The 24603-nt window shown below is 39.9% G+C and overlaps 1 protein-coding gene across 1 annotated transcript; it reads right to left on the bottom strand.

The window, feature by feature from the left end:
- Window positions 1–329: 329 nt before the first annotated feature.
- On the bottom strand, window positions 330–22557 carry bace2 (beta-secretase 2). Its single transcript, XM_079574533.1, has 9 exons — window positions 22250–22557; window positions 17961–18049; window positions 16613–16829; window positions 7551–7682; window positions 5786–5920; window positions 4656–4757; window positions 4417–4566; window positions 2911–3079; window positions 330–988 (listed from the first exon to the last, which is right to left on the bottom strand). The coding sequence occupies exons 1-9, from the start codon at window positions 22541–22543 to the stop codon at window positions 747–749; spliced, it is 1530 nt and encodes a 509-aa protein (XP_079430659.1). The 5' UTR covers window positions 22544–22557; the 3' UTR covers window positions 330–746.
- Window positions 22558–24603: the final 2046 nt, after the last annotated feature.

The following is a 24603-nucleotide window of genomic DNA, read 5'->3' as shown; positions in this document are numbered from 1 at the left end:
TGTCTGTGAGAGTAAATACTACACTGACAGAAAGGACCATTAATGAGTAAAAAACCACAACATGCTACGACAACTGCAGTGGCACTTATGTCCTCTAGGGGCATGAGTTACTTAGTGCTGCTTTAATTTAGAAATTGTAATACACAGTGGAATCAAGCTGATGGTTAACAGTAATCTACCAATCAATCCATTGAAGAAATGCATCCTAAAAGGGCATCCAAAGCATTTCTGTAGAAATATCAGGACCAGGCAAATTCCAAAAGTTTAAGAACCCTTGATCTAAATGATGAGTGTGAATCAGTGCTGACAAACATGTGGTGTAAAGTTTCAAAACAAGCCATCAATAAATATGAAAAGAACACAGTCAAAGAGTCAATAATCAAATCAAGTTGCCTCCATCTTTGCATTAACTAATCACATTACGTCCTGTGACTGATGCAACATTTCAGTTCAGATACACAGGAATTGCTCAAAAGTTTTATTAATATTTACATCACCACAATATGTGCTCCACCAACAGCAGTCCTCCAAGTGCAGTAGAATTTTCAGGGCGACTTTTCCCTTTTAGAGGCAGCACCCGCTTCAAGATCTAGGTCCACGGGACGAGCTTTAGCGTCCGCTTTTGAGTCTGTCCGGCCCGACTGGTGCGGGCTGAGGCATGTTCCTCTCTCCAGTGATTCGGAGGTGCTTTGCTCAGCGGCGCACGTCTCCCCGCTCGCCTTCTTGCCCCGCGAGTTGCCTCTCAGTCACTTGATCCGGTTCCTTACCAGCGAGGACTCGTCGGTGATTTCGCCCGAGCGACGCCGGCGTCTGTACGGCAGCAGCAGCAGCAGCAGGAGCACGACGAGCACCAGGGCGCACACGGCCATCAGGGCGTAGGAGACCACCCACATGACGGACTCCTTGAAGACGCGCGTGGAGCAGTCGGCCGCCACGTCCGCGGCAGAGAAGGGCCCGGCCACTTCTGAGAGGGCCGCGCCGCCGCTCACTGCAAACATACAGCATTTAGAGAGATTTAGTCCTTAAAACAAAATCCCTGCTTAAAAGAGATAGATGCAAGTTGGTCATTTTTATACTCACTACTGCCACCTCAGGTCATACGTGTAACTGCACCTTCTATATTAAGCTCGTGCATGGCGGCAATTCGGACCCGAGGTAACAACTTTTTGAGTGACAGTGCAGGATTTTAGAGGCAGTTGTGGTGAACAGGTCCCGGCTCATTCTACACATTAGAACATGTAGGGGGAGGAAAGTACTTAATTTTAGCATTTTTAAACTCTGTATAGTCCCTTTAAGCTTATGTGAACCTAAACTAACAAACTTGAAGAAGATAAGAAAAGCATATTATTATTGTGAACTATGGACTGGGTCTGTAGTTTTGCATAGGGTCTGAAATGTCATTATGAATACATTTAAGTCTTTTTATTTTTAGACAAAGCTCAAAGCTCGTCTTAGAAACAAGCACATAGGAAAAAAATATATATTCTGAAGAAAATGTATTGCCTATTTATCTGCTCAAATGTACCACTTTTAATCAGTATTCATCCTACAGCAGTCATTCCCAAAGTTCATTCCCAAAGCTTGACCCCACATCATTCACATAGAAATGACAGAGATTGACATGAATTTACTATAAGTATTCTAACAATCACCATCATGTGTGTAAAATTATGACATTTATGTAAAATCACTTTGTTTCACGTTGCACTGTCTTGTCTAATAAAGCCTACAAGCCAAATATTATCAAAAAGAAGTTACATTTCTGCTACTATTGTATTATTGCAGTACAATTTATTTTATTTTAGGGTTGCACAATATTGAAGTTATTTTACAAAACCATTTTCATCACGGCATGTTCCATTCAAATTAAACGCAAGACGTCATCAAAAACACAAACAATTTAGGAAGTCTTCAATGAAAGTTCTTGAGCTCTTCTCATCTTTTATACTCTGTAATTTCCTCTCTCACTAGGTGGCAGCATTAGGCAGCACAACTAAGATTTTAACACCAGACATGCTCAAGGCGTAGCTGCAGCTGTTCCCATTGAAAAACCTTATTGACTAGTCATCGTTCGGATTTCAATTGACGTCTATAGACGTCATTGGCAGTCAATGAGTTAACGGCTATTCTCACCTGTTGAGGAAAGCTTTGAGTTTTCCACCTATTCTTCAGTCTGCGTGCCAAAAGACGGGCATCTCTCCCAGGTGAGTTTGCAATATTAGTTTATTTGAACAGGGACAATGCACGTGAATCAACATTTCTGTAAATGTACCACTTTTACTATAAAGCTCGTTTCTAACTGGACATCTTTAAATTAGATTTTCCTGAACCTTTGGTAGACTCAGTTTGTACAATTATATAGAATATGAAATAAATATTAAATGCATATATTCGGCAAGATTACTCCCTTGAAAGAAGTAACACTAATTTGTATAATGTTGCACAAAATTTAACCAAATTCAATTGTCATGGCAGCTCTGGGGTCACAAGCAGGAAGCTTCGGCCTTTTCAAGCCTCTTCATTTGATACAGAACAATGGTCGTCTCTGTTCTTTCCTTGGGAATGGGAGAGTCAGTTCATATTCACACTGAACAAGGAAGGGCCACACGGATCATCAATGGGAAGTTCAGTCATTATGATGGAAGAGATATGGAGCCGAAACAGCGGCCGCATGACTGACCAAAGAATTACAACCTGATGTTCCTCCAAATTCCCGGTAAGTGCACTAGTATTTCCCATCGCAATTGGTTTACTAACATTTCACTCATTAAACCTTATTTATGAATTTATGTTTGTGTAAGCTCTTAATCGCGCAGGAGATTCCTCGATTGACCTGAACGCCATTTAACTTTAGCTTTTTAGAGAGTTATTCTGATATAATGCATTGCTTCTGGTGGATTTAACTTTTACCTGCACAGTTGCTCAGTGCGAAGCCGAGTCTCCGCTGGGCCCGGTCAAACACCACGTAGAAGCCCTCCATCACGGTGGCTCCGATCACCAGGCCGTTCGCCGAAGACGACACTCCGAAGCGGAAACAGTCCAGCGTGTTGTCCACCTCTGTGACCGGCTGGATGTACAACTGCACACACGATGGTAAACAAGCTTGTGTTTTTGTTGTCGTTTTGTCTAAATGTTCAGAGTGGAATTAATTCAGGACTTTTCAATGACTTTTAGACTAATCTCATCATTGTTATTTCATCTTTTAAGGCAGAAATGCAAACTCAGCACTTTGACAGTTTGTGAAGTGAAAAGTTTATGCGTTAAGGGGGGGAAAAAAACAGAAAATTGGGGAAAGGGGGACATTTTGTCTGCTTTTGCTCCCTTTAAAAACATGATTTCATGGCTCGAGTCTTGACATATCATGCAAAATGTGCTTTTTTGAGCTTTAAAAAGGGACTAGACGAAGTTTAAAATGTTAAAATTGTGTATTTTCTTCCCCTTACATGTTCCAGCCATGTCCTGAGGTGTAGAATGAGCCCAGACCTGTTCACCACAACTGCCTCTAAAATCCTGAACTGTCACTCAAAAAGTAATGCTGTTCCTTCGTCAAAGACATACAGTACCTGGAGTAGTATTTCACTACAGACTAAGGCAAGGGTGCCCAAAGTGCGGCCAGAGGGCTAAATGCGGCCCTCAGAACTCTTCTTATGGAATTGGCACACATCGCCAGAGAAGGTGCTTTTTACTGCAAGTTCTTTTTGCTGTAAAATTTTGTAAAACATCTGTGGACATCCCCGTCTTAGCACTTTGTTCTGTACTTTCTCACAATTGCGCCATTGTTAAAACCCAAAGCTTTCCTCCACATTTTTAAAGCCGATAATCCAACATTATATCGGTTCTGAGCCCCTCTGTACTCAAAAGTGCTCACGCTGCGTTGAAGCTGTAAACACCCATCGCAATTGAAACTGAAAGTTAGTTTTTTAATAAGCTGTTCCTGCAGCAGCCAGCAGGAGGAGCCCCAATCAACATCTTCACCACCTCTAGCCTCTATTTCAATCTTACAAAGACATTATTTGAAATTATAAAATGTAAAATATCAATGCTGAGGCTCCCCCATATGAATGATATGTTCACTTTAAGGTAGATTGAATATAAATATTGAACCTTTATAGGGGCTAGATGCAAGTTGGTCATTTTATACTCACTACTGCCACCTCGGGTCATACTTGTAACTGCACCTTCTATATTAAGCTTGTGCATGACGGCAATTCGGACCTGAAGTAACACCTTTTTGAGTGACAGTGCAGGATTTTAGAGGCAGCTGTGGTCAATAGATCTGGGCTCCTTCTACACATTAGGACATTGTTGTAACATATAGGGGGAGGAAAATACTTAATTTTAACATTTTTAAACTCTGCACCCTGTTGCAAAAGGTTTCTGTCAGTCTGACTTGGCTGGTGACTGGTTTGCAGATACCTGGGGTAGGATGGTGATGCGGAAGGACTGGCTGGTGTTGGTGGCTCTCAGGTAGATGGACAAATTGGGAAAAAACCTCCACGGTGTTTCTCCCTTCAACCAGCAGGCCAGCTTTGTGCCATCCCAGAAACCCGCGGAAAAGTCTTGGATCTGGAAAACAAAGTAAAGGTCTTACTCATCAGCTCCAACAAAATGCTGAATAATAGTTTATTATTGTTCGTAAATGGATGCGGTCGTACCAAAGAGCTTCGCATGATGGCGTCCACCACCGCGGTGAACACGTTGGCGGGCAGCCGCAGCAGAGTTGTCCCGCTGTCAACTATAGCTTTGTCCATGTTGTACTGGAAAGGAAACGGTGAAGACATTCTTATTACGATGAGCAAACAAAGCTAAAATTAAGGGACACTGCGACATAAAGCCTACAGTCCCTCTGCTTGTGAGAAAAGTGAACACACTGCAGTGGGTTTAGAAAAACTTGATTTCTACTTTAACTGAAGCAGCCCAATACTAAACGTCTTTTCTATTGGGAAATCATCTCCCCCTACAATATTACTTTAAAAATAGTTTGAAAAGTAAGATAAGTAATCGAGGCTATACAACAGCTGCAGATCAGAGTCATTTTGTAACGAAAATGTTATGTAGTCAAGCTTTTAGCAAATGTATCTTTTCAATTTTAGCCTTGTTTTAATCATATGGTAGATTATGTGATTTTAGTTGACTAGGTCTTAAATTAATTTAGTCAACTTTAGTTTACATACAGTACAGAACAAAAGGTTGGAAACGCTTTTAATACATCGGCTTTTGTTTATTGTCAACACTATTTATTTACATTGTGTGACATTACACTATAAAACGCATGGGATGACACATGGGATCATGTAGCTAACCATGTAAATGTTTGTGTAGATAGAATCATTTTTGGAATATAACTGACCTTGCATCACATGAACGATCGCATATTGAGGGACTATTTTCTAGCAGATCACTCCGCCGCTGTGTAGCTTATACAACCACGAAGCTGATGCAGCTCAAATATAAGTTCTTTTAAATGCAAAATGGTTAAAATTATTCTATCGACACAGACATTTATATGGTTAGTCTGGCGTTATAAGTGATTTTCCTCAGGTGCACTGTGGAGCGTGTCAGACTGTTTTTAATGCAGGCTAGCTGATACCCTAGAAATGCACTAGCCTTGCACTAGCCTAACGCCACGAAACTCTTCAAATATAAGAACTGCATGAATTACAAAAAAAAAATCTCTAGAATTAGCAACACTCTGGATAACTAGGAAATGAGGCCCTATGTCAAAAATCCTGAAATATCCCTTTAACAGAAGAGTATGGATACCACAGTCCACATTTATCTTTACCTCTTTGCAGTCCAAGTCTAGATTCTGGTCGCCCACCTCCAGCTTCAGCACCTCCACTTGGTAGTACCACTCCTCGATGACGGGCGTATACCACACTGCGCCCCGGTACAGAGTCGGCTCGATCCCTCCCAAGATCTGAGGAGAATGTTTCACCATCAACGTGTCACTTGTTCACCGAGAGTATTTTCGGACACACATTGCGCGGTGATTATCTGCCAACGTCTCCATCTGCCCGTGTCATTAAAGCCCACGCAGCGCCGCGGAGGCCTCATGCACGGGCCAATCCGGGACACGTTTGCTCTCAACAGGGTCACATCCTGCCAATTTTTACCACATAAACTAGAGATCATGCGAGACGAGCCTGCGAGAGTGAATGCAGAGAGGTTGTCACGGTGCATACGGTGGGTTCAGGGAGTATTCGTTCAACTCTGGAAAAGGATCATCAGTTTATAAGGCATTTCGTCTGCATACAAATAACATAAATCAGGTCCAAATCTGTTTCTAATCTGGTGATCTAAAAATATTATTTAATTAAACAAAATATCTCAGCTCAATACCTTGGAGCCGAAGATATTGAACCATTACATTTTATAATAGTCTCGTGTATGGTGCATTAAAACTACCCAAACAATAAATCAAAAGAAAAAATAAATGTATGTTCAAATAACTATTGAAATATAACTACAAATGCTGGAATGAAATATGTATATCTTTTATTAACCTCTTCACCCCCACTTTAACAGACTGCATTTTCTCCAGTTAAGCCAAATCTAAAAGCTTCTTGAAAAAAGTGTCAAAATAGTGACAAAAACGAGACAAAGACGAGGAGGATGAAAATGCAACAAAAGATTGACAAAAATGTGGTGAAGGGGAATAAAAAAAACAAAGTGACAAAAACGCAGCAAAAAAAAATCACAAAAACACCACATATGAGCAATAAAAGAGCAACAAGGTGACAAAAAAGTGACAAACGTCAAAAAACTTACGACATCATGGCAACAACGCGAGGAAAAAGATCAACTGACTGTGCATAACTTCAAATCATAACAACGCCGCTCCAAGAAGTGACTTCCTGTTTCGATCCAGCACGCCAAAATAAAAGCACCATCAATTCATTAGTTCAACTTTCTTTCTGCCACACTATTAACAGACCAAACACTTAAAATGTGTGTATTTAACAATATTCTTGAAATGTTGCAAGTACCTGCTGAACTAATCAATGAGACAAGCTGTGTGCTTTTATTTTGGTGTGCTTGATCGAAACAGGAAGTCACTTCGTTGTTATGATTTGAAGTTATGCGCAGTCAATTTAGGTCAGTTTTGTAGGTCTTAGCTTTCAAATAAGGCATTACACTGGCCTATAGGCTGGAAGCTCCAGTTGAGGTGTTTTTAGATTTTGGTAAAGCCGAACTGGAGAAAATACACTTGGTTAAGGTGGAAGTTAAGAGGTTAAAAGGTAATTTAATAATAAAAAAAAAGCCTATCAATATTTTTGATATGACGGGCCGCTTATAAACCAGTGGTTCTCAACTCCCGACCCACAATCACCCTGGGATGACAAGCCGCTACCCAAACACAACTTCTAAAGTATAATGTAAAATATTGTGTTTTCTTCATATTGTTGCACTAAATAAGCCAAAAAAGCTGAACTTACAATAAAAACAACCCAACTCAAGTCGTGATTCTATTCATTTTCTGTACATAATATTGAACCACTGTTATGACGGCTGGACGTGTGTTGAGCTTTATTACATTGTTTACTCACCAGACTTCCACCGAGCGGCTGTGCAGAGGTGGCGACCGACAGACCAGCTCCGCACATCTGCAGCGAGAAGATGTCAGGGATGCCCAGCTGTTTGACCACCGAGTTGAAGAAGGGCTCCACCGAGGAGTCCGGCTGATGAGACAAGACGAAAGCGATTAGAAATTCTTTATTTATTTTATTTTATTTTATTTTTTTTTATTTTTTTGTAACTATATTTTTATTGATTTTGCACAGCATTTCACAGAAACAAACATTAGGAGCAGTTCAATATTTCAAAATTACAAACATTTGCATTCTTTGCACTGGATTAATCATGTTAAACACTCGAGGTTAGCATTTGACAGACAATTACAATCACTTAATTATAGTGTATGCAGAGGTTATTGCTCCAGATTGGATTCTCCTTTTTGATATAAACATGTAAAATTAGAAACAGTCTTCTCTTTTTTTTTTTTTTTTTTTTTTTAAGAACAAAAAAAAAACAAATCAAAATCAAGTGAATAAATAATAATAAAAAAAAAAAAAAAAAAAAATAAAAAAAAAAAAAACATACTTAACGGTTGGACAAGTGGTAGCAGTTACAACCTACAACAAATACAGTCTTGATGCAATACCCCCCCCCCCCCCCCCTTACACAAAATCACTTCTTAACTCTTTAATATACTGGGTCCATTTGAGCCAATATATATTGAATTTATCCCTTTGAAGCCTCAGAGACATAGTGAGTCTCTCCATCACAAATATTTGGTAAATGGTATTGTACACTTCTTGAATTCCTGGTATATCTGATTGAAGCCATTTTCTGGTCAAAGTTTTTTTAGCTGATTAAAATTATTTTCACTAAGTATTTATCTGATTGAGTAGTTATATTTGGAATTTCTAAGCCTAGGTACAAATACAAAAAATCCAAAGGAATTCGAGTACAAAGAACCCTTTCCAAACATCTGTGAACATCTTGCCAAAATGGAATAACTTTTGGACAGGCCCAAAATAGATGATAGTGATTAGCTTCCAAATGGCCACATAATCTCCAGCAACTAGTTCCTAAGTTTTGATGTTTTTTTTGGGTTGGAGTAATAAAAAAGCGTATTATGTTTTTCCAACCAAACTCTCGCCAATTGGATGCGCAAGTTGTTTTCCATTGTATTCTACATATTGATTCCCAATCTCCATCATCCACTATTGAGCCTGTTTCTTTCTCCCACTTCTTTTTAACATACAGAGTATTGATAGATTTGTTTACTTGAAATCCTTGGTAAAACCTTGCAACAATTTTCTGGACCATGATATTTGTGTTATAGGCCATTTGAAATATATTTATAATTTTGTTAGTCTCAACACTAGTCCCTACAATTTCATTATATCTGTTTCTCACCTGTAGGTATCTAAAGAAATCTTGATTATTTAAGCCATATTTTGTTTTAAGAGTTTGAAAATCGGCTAGCTCCCCCTTATGGTTAAATGTGTAATAGGATGTGAGACCCCTTGATGTCCATTCTTGAAATCTTGTATCATTAGAGTTAGGTAGGAACTGTGTGTCAAAGGCACACCATCTTAACATTATTTTAGCCTTACTTAATTTGTTTTCCTTGCACACCTCATTCCAAATCTTAAACGTTGATTTTAACCAGGGATTGTCAGGATCTTTCAGATGCGACTGTAATTTGTCATCAGCAATCATAGCTTGAATAGGGGGACCATTGGAAGCTCGCTCCTCTATATCTTTCCACTTAGATCTAAACATTGAATCACATAGGCAAACCAATGGTCTTAACTGAGCAGAATGATAGTAGTCCCTTAAACACGGTAAAGATAAGCCTCCCCTTTCCTTTGACAGCTGTAAAGTACTGTATCTTACCCTAGGTTTTTTGCCTTGCCATATATACCGTGATATTATCTTATCCCATTCTGAAAATTGTTGTTTTGAGACTTCAATTGGGAGAGTTTGAAAAAGATAAAGCAGTCGTGGTAATATACTTATCTTTATCGATTCTATTCTGCTGATTAATCCTAAAGTTGGTATAAGACTCCATCTTGCTAAATCAGATTTTATTTTCGAGTTTAATGGGCCATAGTTTTTTTCAAAAAGTTTTTTAACATCTCTACATAGTATCACCCCAAGGTATTTCATGGAATCTTTGTTCCATTTAAGATTGTACTTATTTTCCAATTCAGTTGTAGGTTGAAAGTTAAAGGTCACAACTTGAGTTTTTTGAATATTCAATTTGTAGCCTGATAGTGATCCAAATTCTTCTAATATCATCATTAACCTTGGTAAAGATTGGTTGGGTTGGCCTAAATAGATTAAAATATCATCAGCAAACAATGACAACTTTTGATCGTCTCCCTGCATATTGATTCCTTTAATTTGATTATCTTGTCTTATATATTGGCTAAGGGGCTCAATAAATAAAGCAAATAAGGTCGGTGAGAGGGGACAGCCTTGTCGGCAAGATCTTTCAAGGGTGAATGGTTTGGACAGACTACCATTTATTTTAATTTTTGCTGTTGGGTTGTTATAGATTGATTGTATTGTATTAATAACTGTATAATGAAATCCAAATTTATTTAAAACCTTATAAAGAAATGACCATCTCACAGAGTCAAATGCTTTTTCCGCGTCTAGACCCATCAACATTGCTTCTATATTATTCTTTTTTACGTGATGTATAACGTGTAGGGTCCTTCGAATGCTATCTTGAGTCTGCCTTTGGCGGATAAACCCAGTTTGGTCCAGATTTATAAGTTTAGGTATGATATTATCAAGTCGTTTGGCTATTATGGATGTGAATATTTTATAGTCGAGGTTCAAGACTGATATTGGTCGATATTGGCTACAGCTCAGTCTATCTTTTCCCTCTTTTGGAATGACTGTAATGGTCGCTTCTTTCCATGAGGGGGGAATCTCACCTCCTTTAAGGACCCAATTACACACTGCCTTCAATCTTGGAATTAATTCCTCCTTGTAGGCCTTATACCATTCACATGTGAAACAGTCGGTGCCAGGGCTCTTCTGTGGTTTTAGTCTTGTAATTGCTGCATTGATTTCTTTGTCTGTAATTTCTTTAATTAACGTACTGTTATCCTGTTCTGACACTTTGGGAAGATTCAAAGAATTTAAAAACGTTTCAATCTGTTCCTCATTAGTTAGCTCAGGCTGGGAGTACAGGTCCTTATAGTATGTTTGAAAACATTGCTGTATTTCAGTAATATCATTATGTATAATGTCAGTTGTTGGGTGTTTTATTTTATAGATTGCACTATCAGCCTGTTGCTTTCTCAATTTAAAAGCTAACCATTTTAAAGATTTCCCACCTGCTTCATAGTAATTTTGTTTGACAAAGAGAAACTTTTTTTGTGTTTCTTCAGAGTATATAGCATCAATTTCATTTTGAAGTCTTTTAATTTCAGTTTTGTTATTGTTGTCTAAACTATTTTTATGTTGTCTTTGTAATTCCTTAAGATCCAGTTGTAGTTTTTCAAGTTTCTCTTTTTTCTGTTTTTTAATCCGGGATGTGCAGGCAATAATTTTGCCCCGTATGACCGCTTTATAGGCGTCCCATAGCACCGACGGCGTCACATCCCCCTTATCATTTTCCTGAAAGTAAAGTTCAATTTCGTTTTTAAACTGAACCCTAATTTTAGGGTCATTGAGGATACTTGAATTAAGTCTCCAAGTTGTTGATTTACGGACTTCGTTAATACATATTGATAGGTAAATGGGAGAATGGTCTGATAAGTCGATTGTGCCAATATCGCAGGTTTTTACTTTGTGTCTGTCCTTACTAAATGTGAAGAAATAATCAATTCTAGAATATGTAGAGTGAGGCGCAGAAAAATGTGTATAATCCCGTCTGGAGGGATTCAAATCTCTCCATATATCTAGAATTCCCGTTTCATCCATAATACTATTTATTTTCCTTACTAATGATTTTTGCTGCACTATATCTGTCTTGGAGCCATCTAATTTAGATAACCGTACATTCATGTCCCCTCCACATATCAACATTCCTTCAGTTTCGGCTGCCATTAACTCAAACAACTGCTTATAAAAAACCCAGTCACTTCCAGGGGGGGCATAAATACTGAGAATAGTTACTGGAAAACCTCCAACTCTCCCCTTCACCATTACATATCGTCCCTCCTTATCCTTCTTGTGTGATATATACTCAAAACAAACGTGCCGTGATATCAGAATAGCAGCCCCTCTGCGGTGCCCTGATTTGTATGATGATGCATAAACATACTTATAAAAACCCCGTTCTAGTTTTTTGTGTTCTTGATCTGACAAGTGTGTCTCTTGTAGAAGAGCCACATGTACCTTTTCTTTCTTTAGTTTCGACAGTATCTTAGACCTTTTGTGTGGGTTGACAATTCCATTTACATTAAAGGAGAGGATATTAACTGTCTGATTAATGTCTGTCATTTTTAAGACTGAACATTGTCATCAAACTCAACATAGCAATACCACTTGTCCGAACAGGGCTGCCCTGAACTACAGCCAACAAAACAAACAAACAGGTAATAATAAAGTAAAATAGGGTTCCCATTAATGGGGTTATAAAGAAAAATAACCCTATATGACCTGGTGTAGTAGGTCTAAAGGGGTCGGCCACTCGCTTGGGAGTGGGCCCCCTGATAGAGTCTTCGTCACGCAATTCTCCCATACTGCGCGTGAACTTGTTTTTTCCCGGAGTCTAATTAAATCACGGCCATCATCTTTTTGCTCTTTTCTTAAAATAATGTCTCTTCTTACTCCAAACACTCTCAGGGAAAAACAAACAAAAAACAAAAACAAATTCAAGATAGTTCAAAAATTCGTTTACCTGTAACTGGACACTGTACATCATATTTGCAATAGCGTTGCATTTACAATGACTCTCTCCTGTACTGTTGCAGTCTATCCTTGATGGACGATGGTCCCGGTAGTCCTGGGTCTTCTAGTGTGCGTCGCGCTTCTCTCGTGTCTCTTTTTGTGGTCCACGTCTTTTTTTGGATCCGCGTCATCAGCGTCTCTGGTGGCTTGTATGTAGTGACAGGAAGCCCCCTGTCAAACATGTCTTTTGTTGCATCTTCAGCTGTGTTGTAGAGTATTGTCCCGTCCGTGTAGAACACTCGAAGTTTTGCTGGGAAGGGAGTCTGGAACCGTATCCCTCGCTGTTTGAGAATCCTCTTCGCCTCAGCATAAGCCTTTCTTTTTTTGAGAACGTCGGGCGCATAATCATGATCCAAATTGACCTGCTTCCCCTTCCACTGGAAACCTTTAATTTCCCAAGCCTTTTTGAGGACTTCTTCTTTGGTCTTATAACTCAGGAAACGTGCAACAATGGATCGAGGTGGGGCCCCCTCCGGGGGGACCGCGGCCAGGGCACGATGAGCTCGTTCAACATGTAAGTTCAGAGTCGGGGGGAGCTGGAGATGTTCTCTCAAAAACTTTTCAACAAAGTCGATCATATTCCGTTCACTTGTTTCTTCCTTTTCAATCACGCCATATATCCTGACGTTATTTCGCCGAGATCGCCCTTCTTGTTCGGTGATTTGAGATTGCAACTCGGATTGAAGCCGTAAAAGCTCCGTAACAGCGTCCTCCATCGTTTGTACCCGCTCCTCCGCGTCCAAAATACGGCCCTCTGCTTCTTCGAGTCTAGCATTGGTTTTGCATACTTCGGCCTTAACCTCTTTAAACTGCTGCGTGTTCTCCTTTCTGAAGTCCCTTATTTCCATGAGTATCGCCTTCAAATCAACGTTATCGTCCTCCTCCATGTCGTCCTTTTTGTTAGCTTTAGCACTAGCCAGTGCGTCGCTATCTTCGTTAGCTTCACTTTCGTCGGAGTCTTTTTCAGCCGTAGTTTTAACCTGTTTCGTGGTTTTGCGTCTGCCGCCCCTCTTCACCATAACCCCTTCTTGTTATTTTCGTATGAGTACTTGTCGTCTTCTTAGTATTTCGAGTTTAAGGGGCTTTTATCATCAAATGTCCGGGAGCAGTAGTTCTACGCAGCCGTCTCCATTGCGTGCCCGGGGGACCTCCCGCTACTTATCTCGATTAGAAATTCTAAATAAGAAGCCACTGGGACACAGTCAAAAAAAATAAAATAAAAAAAAAGAGTGTTGCTAAATTGTTCTGATCAGCAGCAGTGTTTTCCATTCATACTGGAAGAAAATAATGACTCAGGCCCCATATTGTAATCCCCACATTCATGGCTAAATAGACAAAACTCTTAAACACTGAAGAAAATGTTATAGTAATATTTTAAAAAGCAAAAATAATTTCAATTCAGTTAATTTTTTCCCAAATTAAAAACATATAAATAAAGCTTTTACTCATCTGGTTTATAAACAAGATAGACAAGATAAACCTCAGCTTGAGCAAAAAATCCATGCTGTCCACTCCAAGACCATTTATCACACGAAAATCTTCCTTTGCTGTCCTCCCCATGACGATAATTGAGATTGACAAAGTTGAGATTGCACAGTCCTAATTAATAAATTCGGCCATGACCTGTTTAAGGTGTCTTTTACCGCTAATGGAATTTGAATCTTATTATTATTATGTGATAAGGGAAAATGAACAAAAGATGATAAAAGAAAATATGTGATGTGCCAGGTAATAAAAAAGTCATGTTGTGCTTACAAAAGTACATAAAGTGTCACAAATGTATACACAGAAAAGCACTTAAAGGAATAGGCCACCGTTTTTACATACTGAGATATGTTCTTACCTGAGCTTAGATGAGTTTATTTGTCTAGTCTTAACGTGTGCCCTCAGTCACGTAAACACAGCACAGACGGCGTCCACACAATAAAGTAAAGATATTATTGCACGGATGTCGAAGTACTCCTGGTATTACTACGCCTTACAATATAGTTCCCCTTTTTATCCGCTTAGAAAATCCACATCAAGAATTCAGTCATTCAGCCCTTGGACCAAACACTGTTACACAAATAATACTTTTGATGAATAAGATTAATTTGATGTCGATTTATTCCTTTGTGATGTATTGTAGGTTATTTTTGCGCAATATATATATATATTGATTATCGCAGATTCAGAGGTTCCCACCCTTATTCCCGCTTCAGGAAGCTATCAAACGCTCTCCATTCATGCAAAACAACAGTCACTCAGTGGCTTCATGCTGTTTTTTGATCAGGCGTAAACCTACTGTAATTCGTACATTTGATTATCTCCTTTGGAAGAGTGTCCCAGAGGCTTGCGGCTTTACAAGAAAGCGATAGTTGGCCAGATGTGGTTTTGCATCTCGGAACACTGAGCGTGTGCATCAGCAGATTTTCTCTGTGATCAGTGACAGATTTCCTCTAATAATACAATACATGGAGATGGGGAAAAAAAAAAAAGTTGATTTTACCATGGAACATTTAAGAATCAATTCAGCTATTTTTCCAATGGGCTTCTGGGCCTTGAAGATCCAAATTACAGCCGTCTGTGCCACATTCACACTTTGTTGTTTTATCTCTTGTAATGTATAAATTATACACAGTCATAAAATGTGCCCCAACCGCAAACACTGACACAGAAAAGATCCAAGCAAAGGCTGAGCACTTCCTGACTTAACAGACATAAAGCCCGTCATGTGAGAGTTATGAATTGTGGAACATTATTGGTATGCAACTCGGCTAAAGCATGTCCTTCCTGCCGTTCTCCCTCTTCAGATCTCTGCTGATGCAATATTATGTCGAACAGGCAGTCATTGTACTGTATTTTGTCATAATTTTGTCATCTATTAAAATGTCATATTATTAAACGCTGAGTTGAGAGACACCACAATGTTGGTCAGTGTGAGAATATCTGCGAGCCTTTGGTCACTGGTGTTTCAGCCCAAGTGACCAAAGGTCTGCAACGCCAAATTAGGGAAAGGCGGATTTATCTGTAGAGCAGATTCCACACACAAAGTCATTCCACAAGCCACTCAAAATTACACTTTGAAGGCAATTAAAGTCAATTGCACATAAAAAGTCATCATAAAGTAATTAAAAAAGAAGAGCGCAGAAAAAATTTGTCACATGCAAAGCTCAATGGAACAGATTTTCAGCCTAGATTTGAACTTAATCGTAGTTGAAAGCTGCCTCTCTGTCTTCAGGAAGACGCCGCTTCACCGTGTTTAGTCCTATCTCTGGGACCACACCCTGAGGCTTTCAACAGAACTAATAAATCTGATGTAAATGGGTGCTAGGCCACAAAGACATGAGAGAAACTGCTTTAAAGTGTCCTGCAGTGATCTGAGCTCTTGACTAATACACTGCCAGATAAAAAAGAAAAGAAAAAGTCCCACGCTTTAACATTTGGTTGGATCACATTTTCTGTGCCGTTGTTTCAATAAGCTTCGCAATGTCAAAGGATCCAGTGTTGCTTTCATTTTTCACCAACACCTAATAATGATGGGAAAGTGTGACCACTGCACAAATCCTTCTCCAGCACATCCCAAAGATCCTATATTGTCTCGTGCTCTTTGACAATGTGAACCAATGAATCCTGGCTGCCATCTTGGAAAATGTCCCTGCCATCAGGGAAGAAGAAATCCACTGATGATGACAGGTGATCTCATTCTTTGGGCACATACCGCACACACTAGACCCACATGACCAACTGCAGCACCCCCAGATCATAACAGTTAAATCCAGGTGGTGACTTTCTTTTGATCAAGCAGTCATGGTCTTATTTTCTAGCTAAACAGAATTGACATGTCCATAACAACCTGTCCAAATATAAAAATGTTTACCCCAGAGCCGTCTTTTATTTAGCTGAACACTTTTAGCCTTTTAACTCAGAGATTCAATAAGAATTTAAGAAAAAATTACAAGCATTGGAGCCTCCGGCGACGTAAATAAATCACAAGCATGGAACCTTTTTGTTGTCATGTGAAATGTCCGTGACTCGGCTCAGATAAGCCGCTCTTTATGAGCGCAGCCGTGAGCAGAGATGTGGAGCAACGGCGGCCGATAAGATCGTGACACTATCTGGGACGCTGGTTGTTCTCTGTACACCCTTCAAAGTTTGCTATACTTATTTCATTATTTGCTGTGTAGCGCTTGCCGGTGTGTCTTACCCGCGCGAGCATGGGGTAGGCCAGGCCCAGTATGCCCTGCCAGTTGATCCCGGGGAGGAAGAAGCCTTCGGACGACAAAATGGCCGCTATGTTGATGGTAACTGTGCCGTTGGGGCCGTTGGGGACGGACACGTGGTCGATGCCCAGTTCGCCCTCCCAGTTTCCTTGGGTGTAGCGGACCGAGACGGTTCGGCCCGTCGACACGTAGGTACTGGACCTTAACACAAGAGGAGCACATAGTAAAAAGGGGGCATGTAATTGTTTCCTGGGTTAAAGGTCATTATTAAAGGGTATTATGCTTTTGCAGGTATTTGGTAATAATTTCAAAAACATCTTTAGCACTATCCTACACTTAGAAAATGCAAAATTGATCTAAAACAGCTGAAACTAAATATTCTACAGTTTCAATTCCTTTTCCTCCAAGCTAAAATAATCCCACCTCCTCTGCCTCCCCTTCGCTGCACAGCTGTTTCAATAAAATCAAATTACACCGCTCGGCACGTGTGGCTATAACAAGTGTTTTCACTTTGCGATGAGAGGATCAATAGGTAAAGGAAGCATTTTGAGGATACGAAGGACCTCAAGACAGGAGTAAAATCACAGTGGATCCTTCTCATCAGCGGTCAGGACGGGCTGCTGCAGTGTCTGGGAGGAGGTTGAGGATCCCCCTCTGTAAGACCAGCCACTGGAGAATATTCAAAGTTTACTCAAAGATGCACTAGCAGCTCGAAACACAGCTCCAGGTCTGTTTTTGATAAGCGAACATTATAACATTATAAAAGCCCTAAAATGTCAATTGTGCACAAATAGAATATTATCCTAATCATTTCAAGTCAAGTATTATAGCTGAATGGTACTAATTATTAATGTTTTCCACAGATTTGCACTTTGGCCACTGTAGCACTTCCAACTCTTTGTAGAATTACTTTATTCCATACAAGTTTTTACAATCCAAAAAGAGACTAGAGGCAAGTTGGCCATTTTATACTCACTACTGCCACCTCAGGTCTTACGTGCAACTGCAGCTTCTATATTAAGCTCGTGCATGACGGCACTTCAGACCTGAACTAACACCTTTTTGAGTGACAGTGCAGGATTTTAAAGGCAGTTGTGGTGAACCTGTCTGGGCTCATTCTACACATTAGGACATGGCTGGAAATATAGGGGGATGAAAATACTTAGTTTCAACCTTTTTAAAATCTATATAGTCGCTTTAAGCTGCTATTTTGAGGAGCTTAGATATTCTTAATTAATTACTAAAGACAATTGCAAGACATCTCCCTGCTATTATGGCGTCAGTGTATAAAAATATATTAGATTTGGTCAAGGCGTGTGTCCGTGTACTCACAGTTCCGTGTTGAAGTAGTGAGTAATGAAAGGGTGCGGAGCCGCTGCCACTGCAAAGTTACTGCTGCCTGTGTCCACCAGAATGTTCACCTGGAAAAACACACACACGATTTGGCTTTAGGTTAATGTGGAAAATAAATGTGATGTTTTCGGACAAGGAGACACATTGAAAGAAAAAACAAAACAAAAAACATGTCAGTATACTTATCATATATCATTATTTGTATTTCAGTGCTTTTGAAATTGTTTTCTAGGAACAGTATAGCCAAAATTAGAGTTATCCCAATGAGCTTTCTGCAGGTTTAATGCTTTTTAATCTCATTCAAAGCCCCACATACAATTATTTTATTATTAAGACATAAATAGGAGACAACATGCACATCTTGGGCTAAAACCTGTAAAGTATTTTCTCCAGTTTCGACTTTAACCAAATCTAAAAAGCTTCTTGAAAAAAGAGACGAAAACGAGGATGAAAAAGTCACAAAAACTCAAGACATTAATGACAAAAAAAGCATAAAAAGTAAAAAAATAAAGGGATGAAAAAGTGATGAAAAAAAAAGACAAAATCTGAAAAAAAAAATGACAAATAAGCAAAAAATGATAAAAATCTGACAAAAATGTGCCAAAGATTAGACAAAAATGTGTGACGAAAACACAAAATGTCAAAAAGGTGACGACAACATGGTAACAACGCAAGGAAAAAGATCCTTCTAGATCAGTTTTGTAGGTCTTTCAAATGAGGTGTTACTCATTATCACTTTTTAAGCCAATCAGGATCAAGTATTCACCCAGACCATGGTACAACAACTTTTAATGCCACAATATATCATCCATTTGGCTGAGATCGATTGATTCTTTTTATTAACGCGAAACATTTCACTCGTTATTGAGCTTTGTTTTGGCCCTGGTTTAGAATGACAACACACACTGCATACATTTAGGTTATGCAAGAGACTCATTTCCACTGCCGTCCTGCAGATGTGTTGAACATGAATGTCTGACCCACGCAGGTGCCTGGTTAGTCTGGCCCAGAGTTGTCGGCGATAATGTTGTCTCCCAGGCACCGAGTCAACGAGCAGGAACTAATTATCCAGCGCGTTCCTGTCACAGCGGACGGGGCATTCCTCACCGATGTGGGGCTGGGAACCTGATGACTCACTCAGCATAATGGGACAGTTTCCAACAAGTGAGGAGGTGCTGTTTTAACAACGCTCTAACCTTATCAATGATTGTTTAGACTCGAGCCGTGTGTTTTGGAGCAGGGCAGCCCGGCGGGAAAGAAAAGCCTGGGTTGGCATTATCTCTTCCTCTTCATGTCGTTAAGTATATAAACGTATTAAAGAGACTAGATGCGATTTGGTCATTTTATGCTCACTACTGCCACCTCAGGTCTTATGTGTAACTGCAGCTTCTATATTAAGCTTGTGCATGACAGCACTTCAGATCCGAATTCACAACTTTTTGAGTGACAGTGCAGGATTTTAGAGGCAGTTGTGGTGAACAGGTCTGAGCTCATTCTACACATTAGGACATGGCTGGAACATGTAGGGGGAGGAAAATACTTAGTTTTAACATTTTTAAACTCCGTTTAGTCGCTTTAAACTGGGCAAATGTTGAAAACAAAACAAAAATTAAAATAAAGAGAAATTCACAAGCCATCCAAAAGCTAAATATAATACCATATGCTGGTCAGGTTGGTCCACAGTGGTGGCATGCTCAGTTAAAATGGCTCAGGACTAACACCTGAACACTATTTTGATGTACACTGGTACAATGCATCACAAATAAAGCACTTTCTTATAGACTACAACAATGTTTGTAGATACTGACTACTTTTACAATGCCACAAGATAATATGGATATTATTGTGTGGAGGAAAAACTATTTTTCTTGGTCATTGCTCAACCCACAATTTGAAAAATGCCAATGGTTAGTCTGTCAGTAATGTGTCTGAACCAGTAAAACAAACCCAGATTGTTAACCACAGATTCATGTGCTTTTCCTTCTGCACACACTGGCTCCCGCCGGCAGACGGTCACACCGTGCTCCCGTAGCGCTGCTGTTCAGCCTCAGGCGAACCTCTCCCCTGGCTGCGCTCGCCTCGAGTTGAGCGCTCCAGTTTTAATTGGCACTGGTTTCACAGAGGCAATGTGCATCTGCTACCTGTTTGTAACAATTAGCAGATGTGAAGCAGCAGCCGTCACCTCAGCCCGGCTGTGCCACACGCCAACAGATGCGGCAATTAGCGGCTCATTTGATAACTGCTTCGTTTAACAGCGCGCTTATGTTACAATTACCATTTAACAGGCATCACATTGAGAGTATGACTCTGCAGTAATGGGATCGAGGGCATTTGGGAACAACCTTTCATTTTCAAAAGAAATTCAATTCTGATGTTCAGACCATGAATAACAAAGGGTGTCCAAATAAAAATACATTTTAATTCCAACATTGTTTAAAGTTAAAATCTTTATATTATGAAATATTCTCTTGGACTTAATGAGCTCAACAGAGTCAGACCTCCACCAAGGCACATCTTTCTATGGCCCCTGCATGTCTGAATAAAGCAGCAATTCCTCCTCATTTTCATTAATTGACATGCACTGTCTGGACTTCAACAAATATCAAACAATATGTTTGTGATCATCATAAATCCTAAATGTTGAACTCTGCAAACTTGAAAAATAGTTCCAAATAGAGTTGGTTGTTATCATAATATGTTTTTATGCAGACATTACAAAGAACAAAGAGCCGAAGGTAAACCCTGTTTACTGACCTTAACCCTCCCACAGAACAAATACCATATGTACACAGTGGATTTTCCTTGTAACTGTAAACTACTGTAGCAGCAGCATAGCTCTTAGTCTTCTCCATTCAACAATTTGGAAAGTTGTGTGGGAACAGAGTTTTGGTGAAGCCTAATAGACACCTCTGGGGACTCAGTGGGCACAGACATGGCAGACAGCATTCACTAATGTTATGAGCCGTGCCACAGCTTTTAACCTGAGAACTACTGAAAGGTCACGATGAATCAATAACTCATTTAAATATGCGATGAAATTGCCAGCATTTCCTCGAGGCAAAATAAATATTTAACTGCAAAATGTTACACATTTGTTACCCTCCAGGGTCAATTAATCTTCCTGAATCTTTAATGACATTGTAGGCAGGATATAAAACAAGCAGAGCAGCTTGTTCCCAATTAATACAGGCAACACACAGGCTGTCACAAAAAAATCAGCATCATCAAATTTTGCACAAGAATAGAAACATGTGGCTACGATCTGATGAGCCTGGTGACAACATGCATATCCATTATTACAAATAGCTCATTGCAGCCCCTAATAAAGCTGGTCAAAGCCTAAATCAAATTGTTATTTTAATAGTCACATTTATAGGAAATGCAAAGGTTGAAGTTAGTTTTGGATGATTGCAACATAAACCGCTGAACATTTATTGATATTGTTCTATAAAATGTGTTTGACTTTGCTGTACTAAGTCCAGTGTTGTTGGTTGCTCAGTGGGAGCCTCATAATCCCGGTCAGCTGCCTGGTAAGACGCAGTGGTCCTCCCAGGGAGGCCACATCATGTGAGTGCATGTGAGTGGGCCTTTCCTCTACCTACACTCCCCCAGGCTGAGACACTGCATGGAGCCCCCGCAGCCACAAAAAAGCACCCTGTTCTCATCACCCATCACACTTAAACACTCTATTCGTTCATCTATTCTTACCAGGCCAAGTATGTAAGGCAGAGCTTCCCGTGACAAGTCCGCAATTTCATTTATGAATTAAATCTTATGTATAGGCGGTCAGAGGAGAAGAGGCCCCAGGGGATAAGACGGCAGCCTAGTGGCCCACTACCACAGCCTTGTTCAGTGATCACATGTTCAGCCAGTCATGCCCAGACAGCAGGCTGCATCAGTCACTGGATGTATGGACCTCATGACCATGAGTAAATACATGGCTAAAAAAGAAACAGAAAGGAATGAGGGGCAAACAGTAGGGGCCATAGTTACAATCAAAACCTTGTTGTATTCCCATGCCCTGGGGAAAATAAACCAGTAAACAGTGCTTTTGCAAATGTACAAAGATTTCAAACATAGGCCTACATGCCACACATTTAGCCTATCTATGAAAAATAAACTGTTCACATGGAAAGTGAATTATGTGAGCCACAATATCATCTGCACTGCTTCATAACTAAATGCATACAGCCTGTCAGTCATTTCACAATTTTTCTACTAATGTTGACTCAATATAAATCAGATTGTGTTTCACTTCTTCCACATACCGTCTGACCAGGAGTGCCAATAGCCATTTCAATGTAGTAGCCTCTCCCAGAGTCCCCTCGCAGGTTGTTGACCATGTCCAGAAAGTTGACTTGTCCAGTGGGATCAGTGGCCAAAGTCAAGCCCTTTCCATCCCCTGCTGCGCTCCGGAGCGAAGCCAAACTCACAGCCGAAGACACATTCACAGTCCCCGGGTTTAGTTTCAGCGGAATTGCAAAGTAAGACTCGGAGATGCCAGCGCAGAAAGTCAGAACAAATGCCAAAATGGGAAGGGAAGCGTGGTGGTGTTGAGCCATGATGCCGCCGCCGCAGCTGCAGAGTCTTCAAACTGCAGAGTCTTCAAACTTTTCTCCCGAAGTTTTCACCATGGACTCGCCTGCGCTGCTCTGTCCGCCGCGCCGGACACTCTTCCTCTTCACGGCAGAGATTCAGCATACTGACATGTTGCACAGTGATCTGACCAAGGTGACAACAAGCGCTAATGAACTCCAGCAAAGTTTCGCGTCCATCCATCCACTGTCTCCTACACCGCTGTCAAGTAAAACAAACGTTTCCCATCACTTCCGGTTAGTTGTTTCAAACGAAAACAATCCGCGTCCGAATTGTGTATTTTACGTGCTATTTTTAAGCGCATTAGGCACAAAGAGACAAATAACACTGCCATTTTTGTTCACTTTAAATCAATATTCCTTTGTTGGATTAAAAATATGGTGAATATATTTTTGTTGCAAAAAAACTCGGGGCATGTGCATTTATTTTGAAGGCTCACCTGAAGTAAGCTACTTCCTAGACGACTCGAGTCTATTTTTAAAAGTGTGAATAATGGAAATACCGCTTATTTTTACTTTCTTTTAATACTTGACCATGTTTATTTTGGATGGGCGTCACCGGAGAGCGACTAAACAACATTCTGCTGGGTTAAAGTGGCCTTTGTGGACTTTTTGGCTGACATATTTAATTGATCACAAACACATGTTCTTCACTAGCTTTAGCCTAATATGTTTGAAGCTAAGCTAAAAGTTTGCAGGTTTTTGCTCATGGAGAAAATATACAAGTAATGAATTTCCCTGTCATTAAAGCTTTAAAGTGCATATGACACAGTAGACATAATTTTATTCAAGATTTTGCTAAAGATTGTATCCAGCTTTCTTTAGTTGGGCCATTTTTGAACTCCCTTATGGACACCGACAGGAAGTGATATAGATGAATGAAAACAATTTTAAGCTGTTGCCGTGCCGACCATGTTAAATCAATGGGAAATGAGTGAGTCAAACTGTTATGGAACTTTACCTTTATCTATGTCACTTCCTGTCAGTAGCTACAAAAAAAAAGCATTTCTTCATTAAAATTGCTGCTTCACTCGGGTCGAGCTCGGAGTAGAGCTGCTGATTCTTCACGTCAAGAAGAGCCAGCTCAGTCTTAGCTTAGACTACTGCCTCCACGACCTAGCCCCAGATCGTTCTTTACCTGCTCTCCATACTCTTTATGGATCATGCTGAGGTGTCTAAAAAAATTTACTTACTTGAGTTAAAGTGATTTTATAAAATGTGCAAAATCGCCCACCTGTTCTTGCATTTTGATGTAAAGTAAGTAATTATATATTATTTTTTTGTAAAGTCCTTCATACCCAGATCTCAGTAGCTAATCCAAGTCTAGTATCCTCCCTTGTTGACCAATGAGACGAGCTTTTCCTGTGAACCAGCCTGTCAGGTCCAATCAGGACGGAGGGGGAGGAGCTTGATCATTTACTTCTGAAAACTCTGTTCCTGCTCTCCTCATTTTGCAAACGAAGAAGGGCTTTCTGGTTAAAAGGGGAGGAATTTCATTGTTTTCTTTAAAATGTCACTATATCTCACTTTGCAAACTTACAGACTATCACTTTAAGCCTAACACAGGGTCTTCAATGTGGGGGCCTCAAAGGCACGGCAGGCGCAAAATAATGTATGCATTTTAGGATATTTTGTTAAATTGGCCCCCGAAACCTATTTATCATCTCCTTTACACATTTTTTCTCAATTGGATCACAAACCTCACTCTTAAAACTATCAAGTACAAATATCTCATAGAAGTAGAAATACAAGCGAAGTAATTCAGCCCCAACTTCGTAGCTTAACGTGTATATGACAGGTTTCTACTGTATTACGTTCCGGGATCTATTGTTTCTGGGTCCTGGTAGATTTTCACTGATTATGTGACCATTGTTTTTATTTTGAGAATCTAATATGGCTCCTTAAACCCGTTATTTAAATTTCAAATCTATTATTTTCTACTTTCTACACTTGTGGGTCTAATAAGGTTCTGTTTTGGCATGTTTCAGCTGTCACTCCTACACTTCCTACAATGCCATTCTTCTGGG

This window comes from Gobius niger, assembly GCF_951799975.1.
Source record: "Gobius niger genome assembly, chromosome: 1".
Classification (NCBI taxonomy): Eukaryota; Metazoa; Chordata; class Actinopteri; order Gobiiformes; family Gobiidae; genus Gobius; species Gobius niger.
The sequence above is the reverse complement of the archived record's forward strand: the minus strand, read 5'-3'. Positions and strand labels throughout refer to the sequence as shown.

Excerpts from the sequence above, each read along its gene's own strand:
- bace2 (XM_079574533.1), bottom strand. The coding sequence starts at position 22,543 with ATGGCTCAACACCACCACGCTTCCCTTCCCATTTTGGCATTTGTTCTG. Across the intron at positions 4,567-4,655 it reads CCATCATGCGAAGCTCTTTG|ATCCAAGACTTTTCCGCGGG; the intron begins GTACGACCGCAT and ends TTTGTTTTCCAG. Across the intron at positions 989-2,910 it reads CGCACTGAGCAACTGTGCAG|TGAGCGGCGGCGCGGCCCTC; the intron begins GTAAAAGTTAAA and ends GTATGTTTGCAG.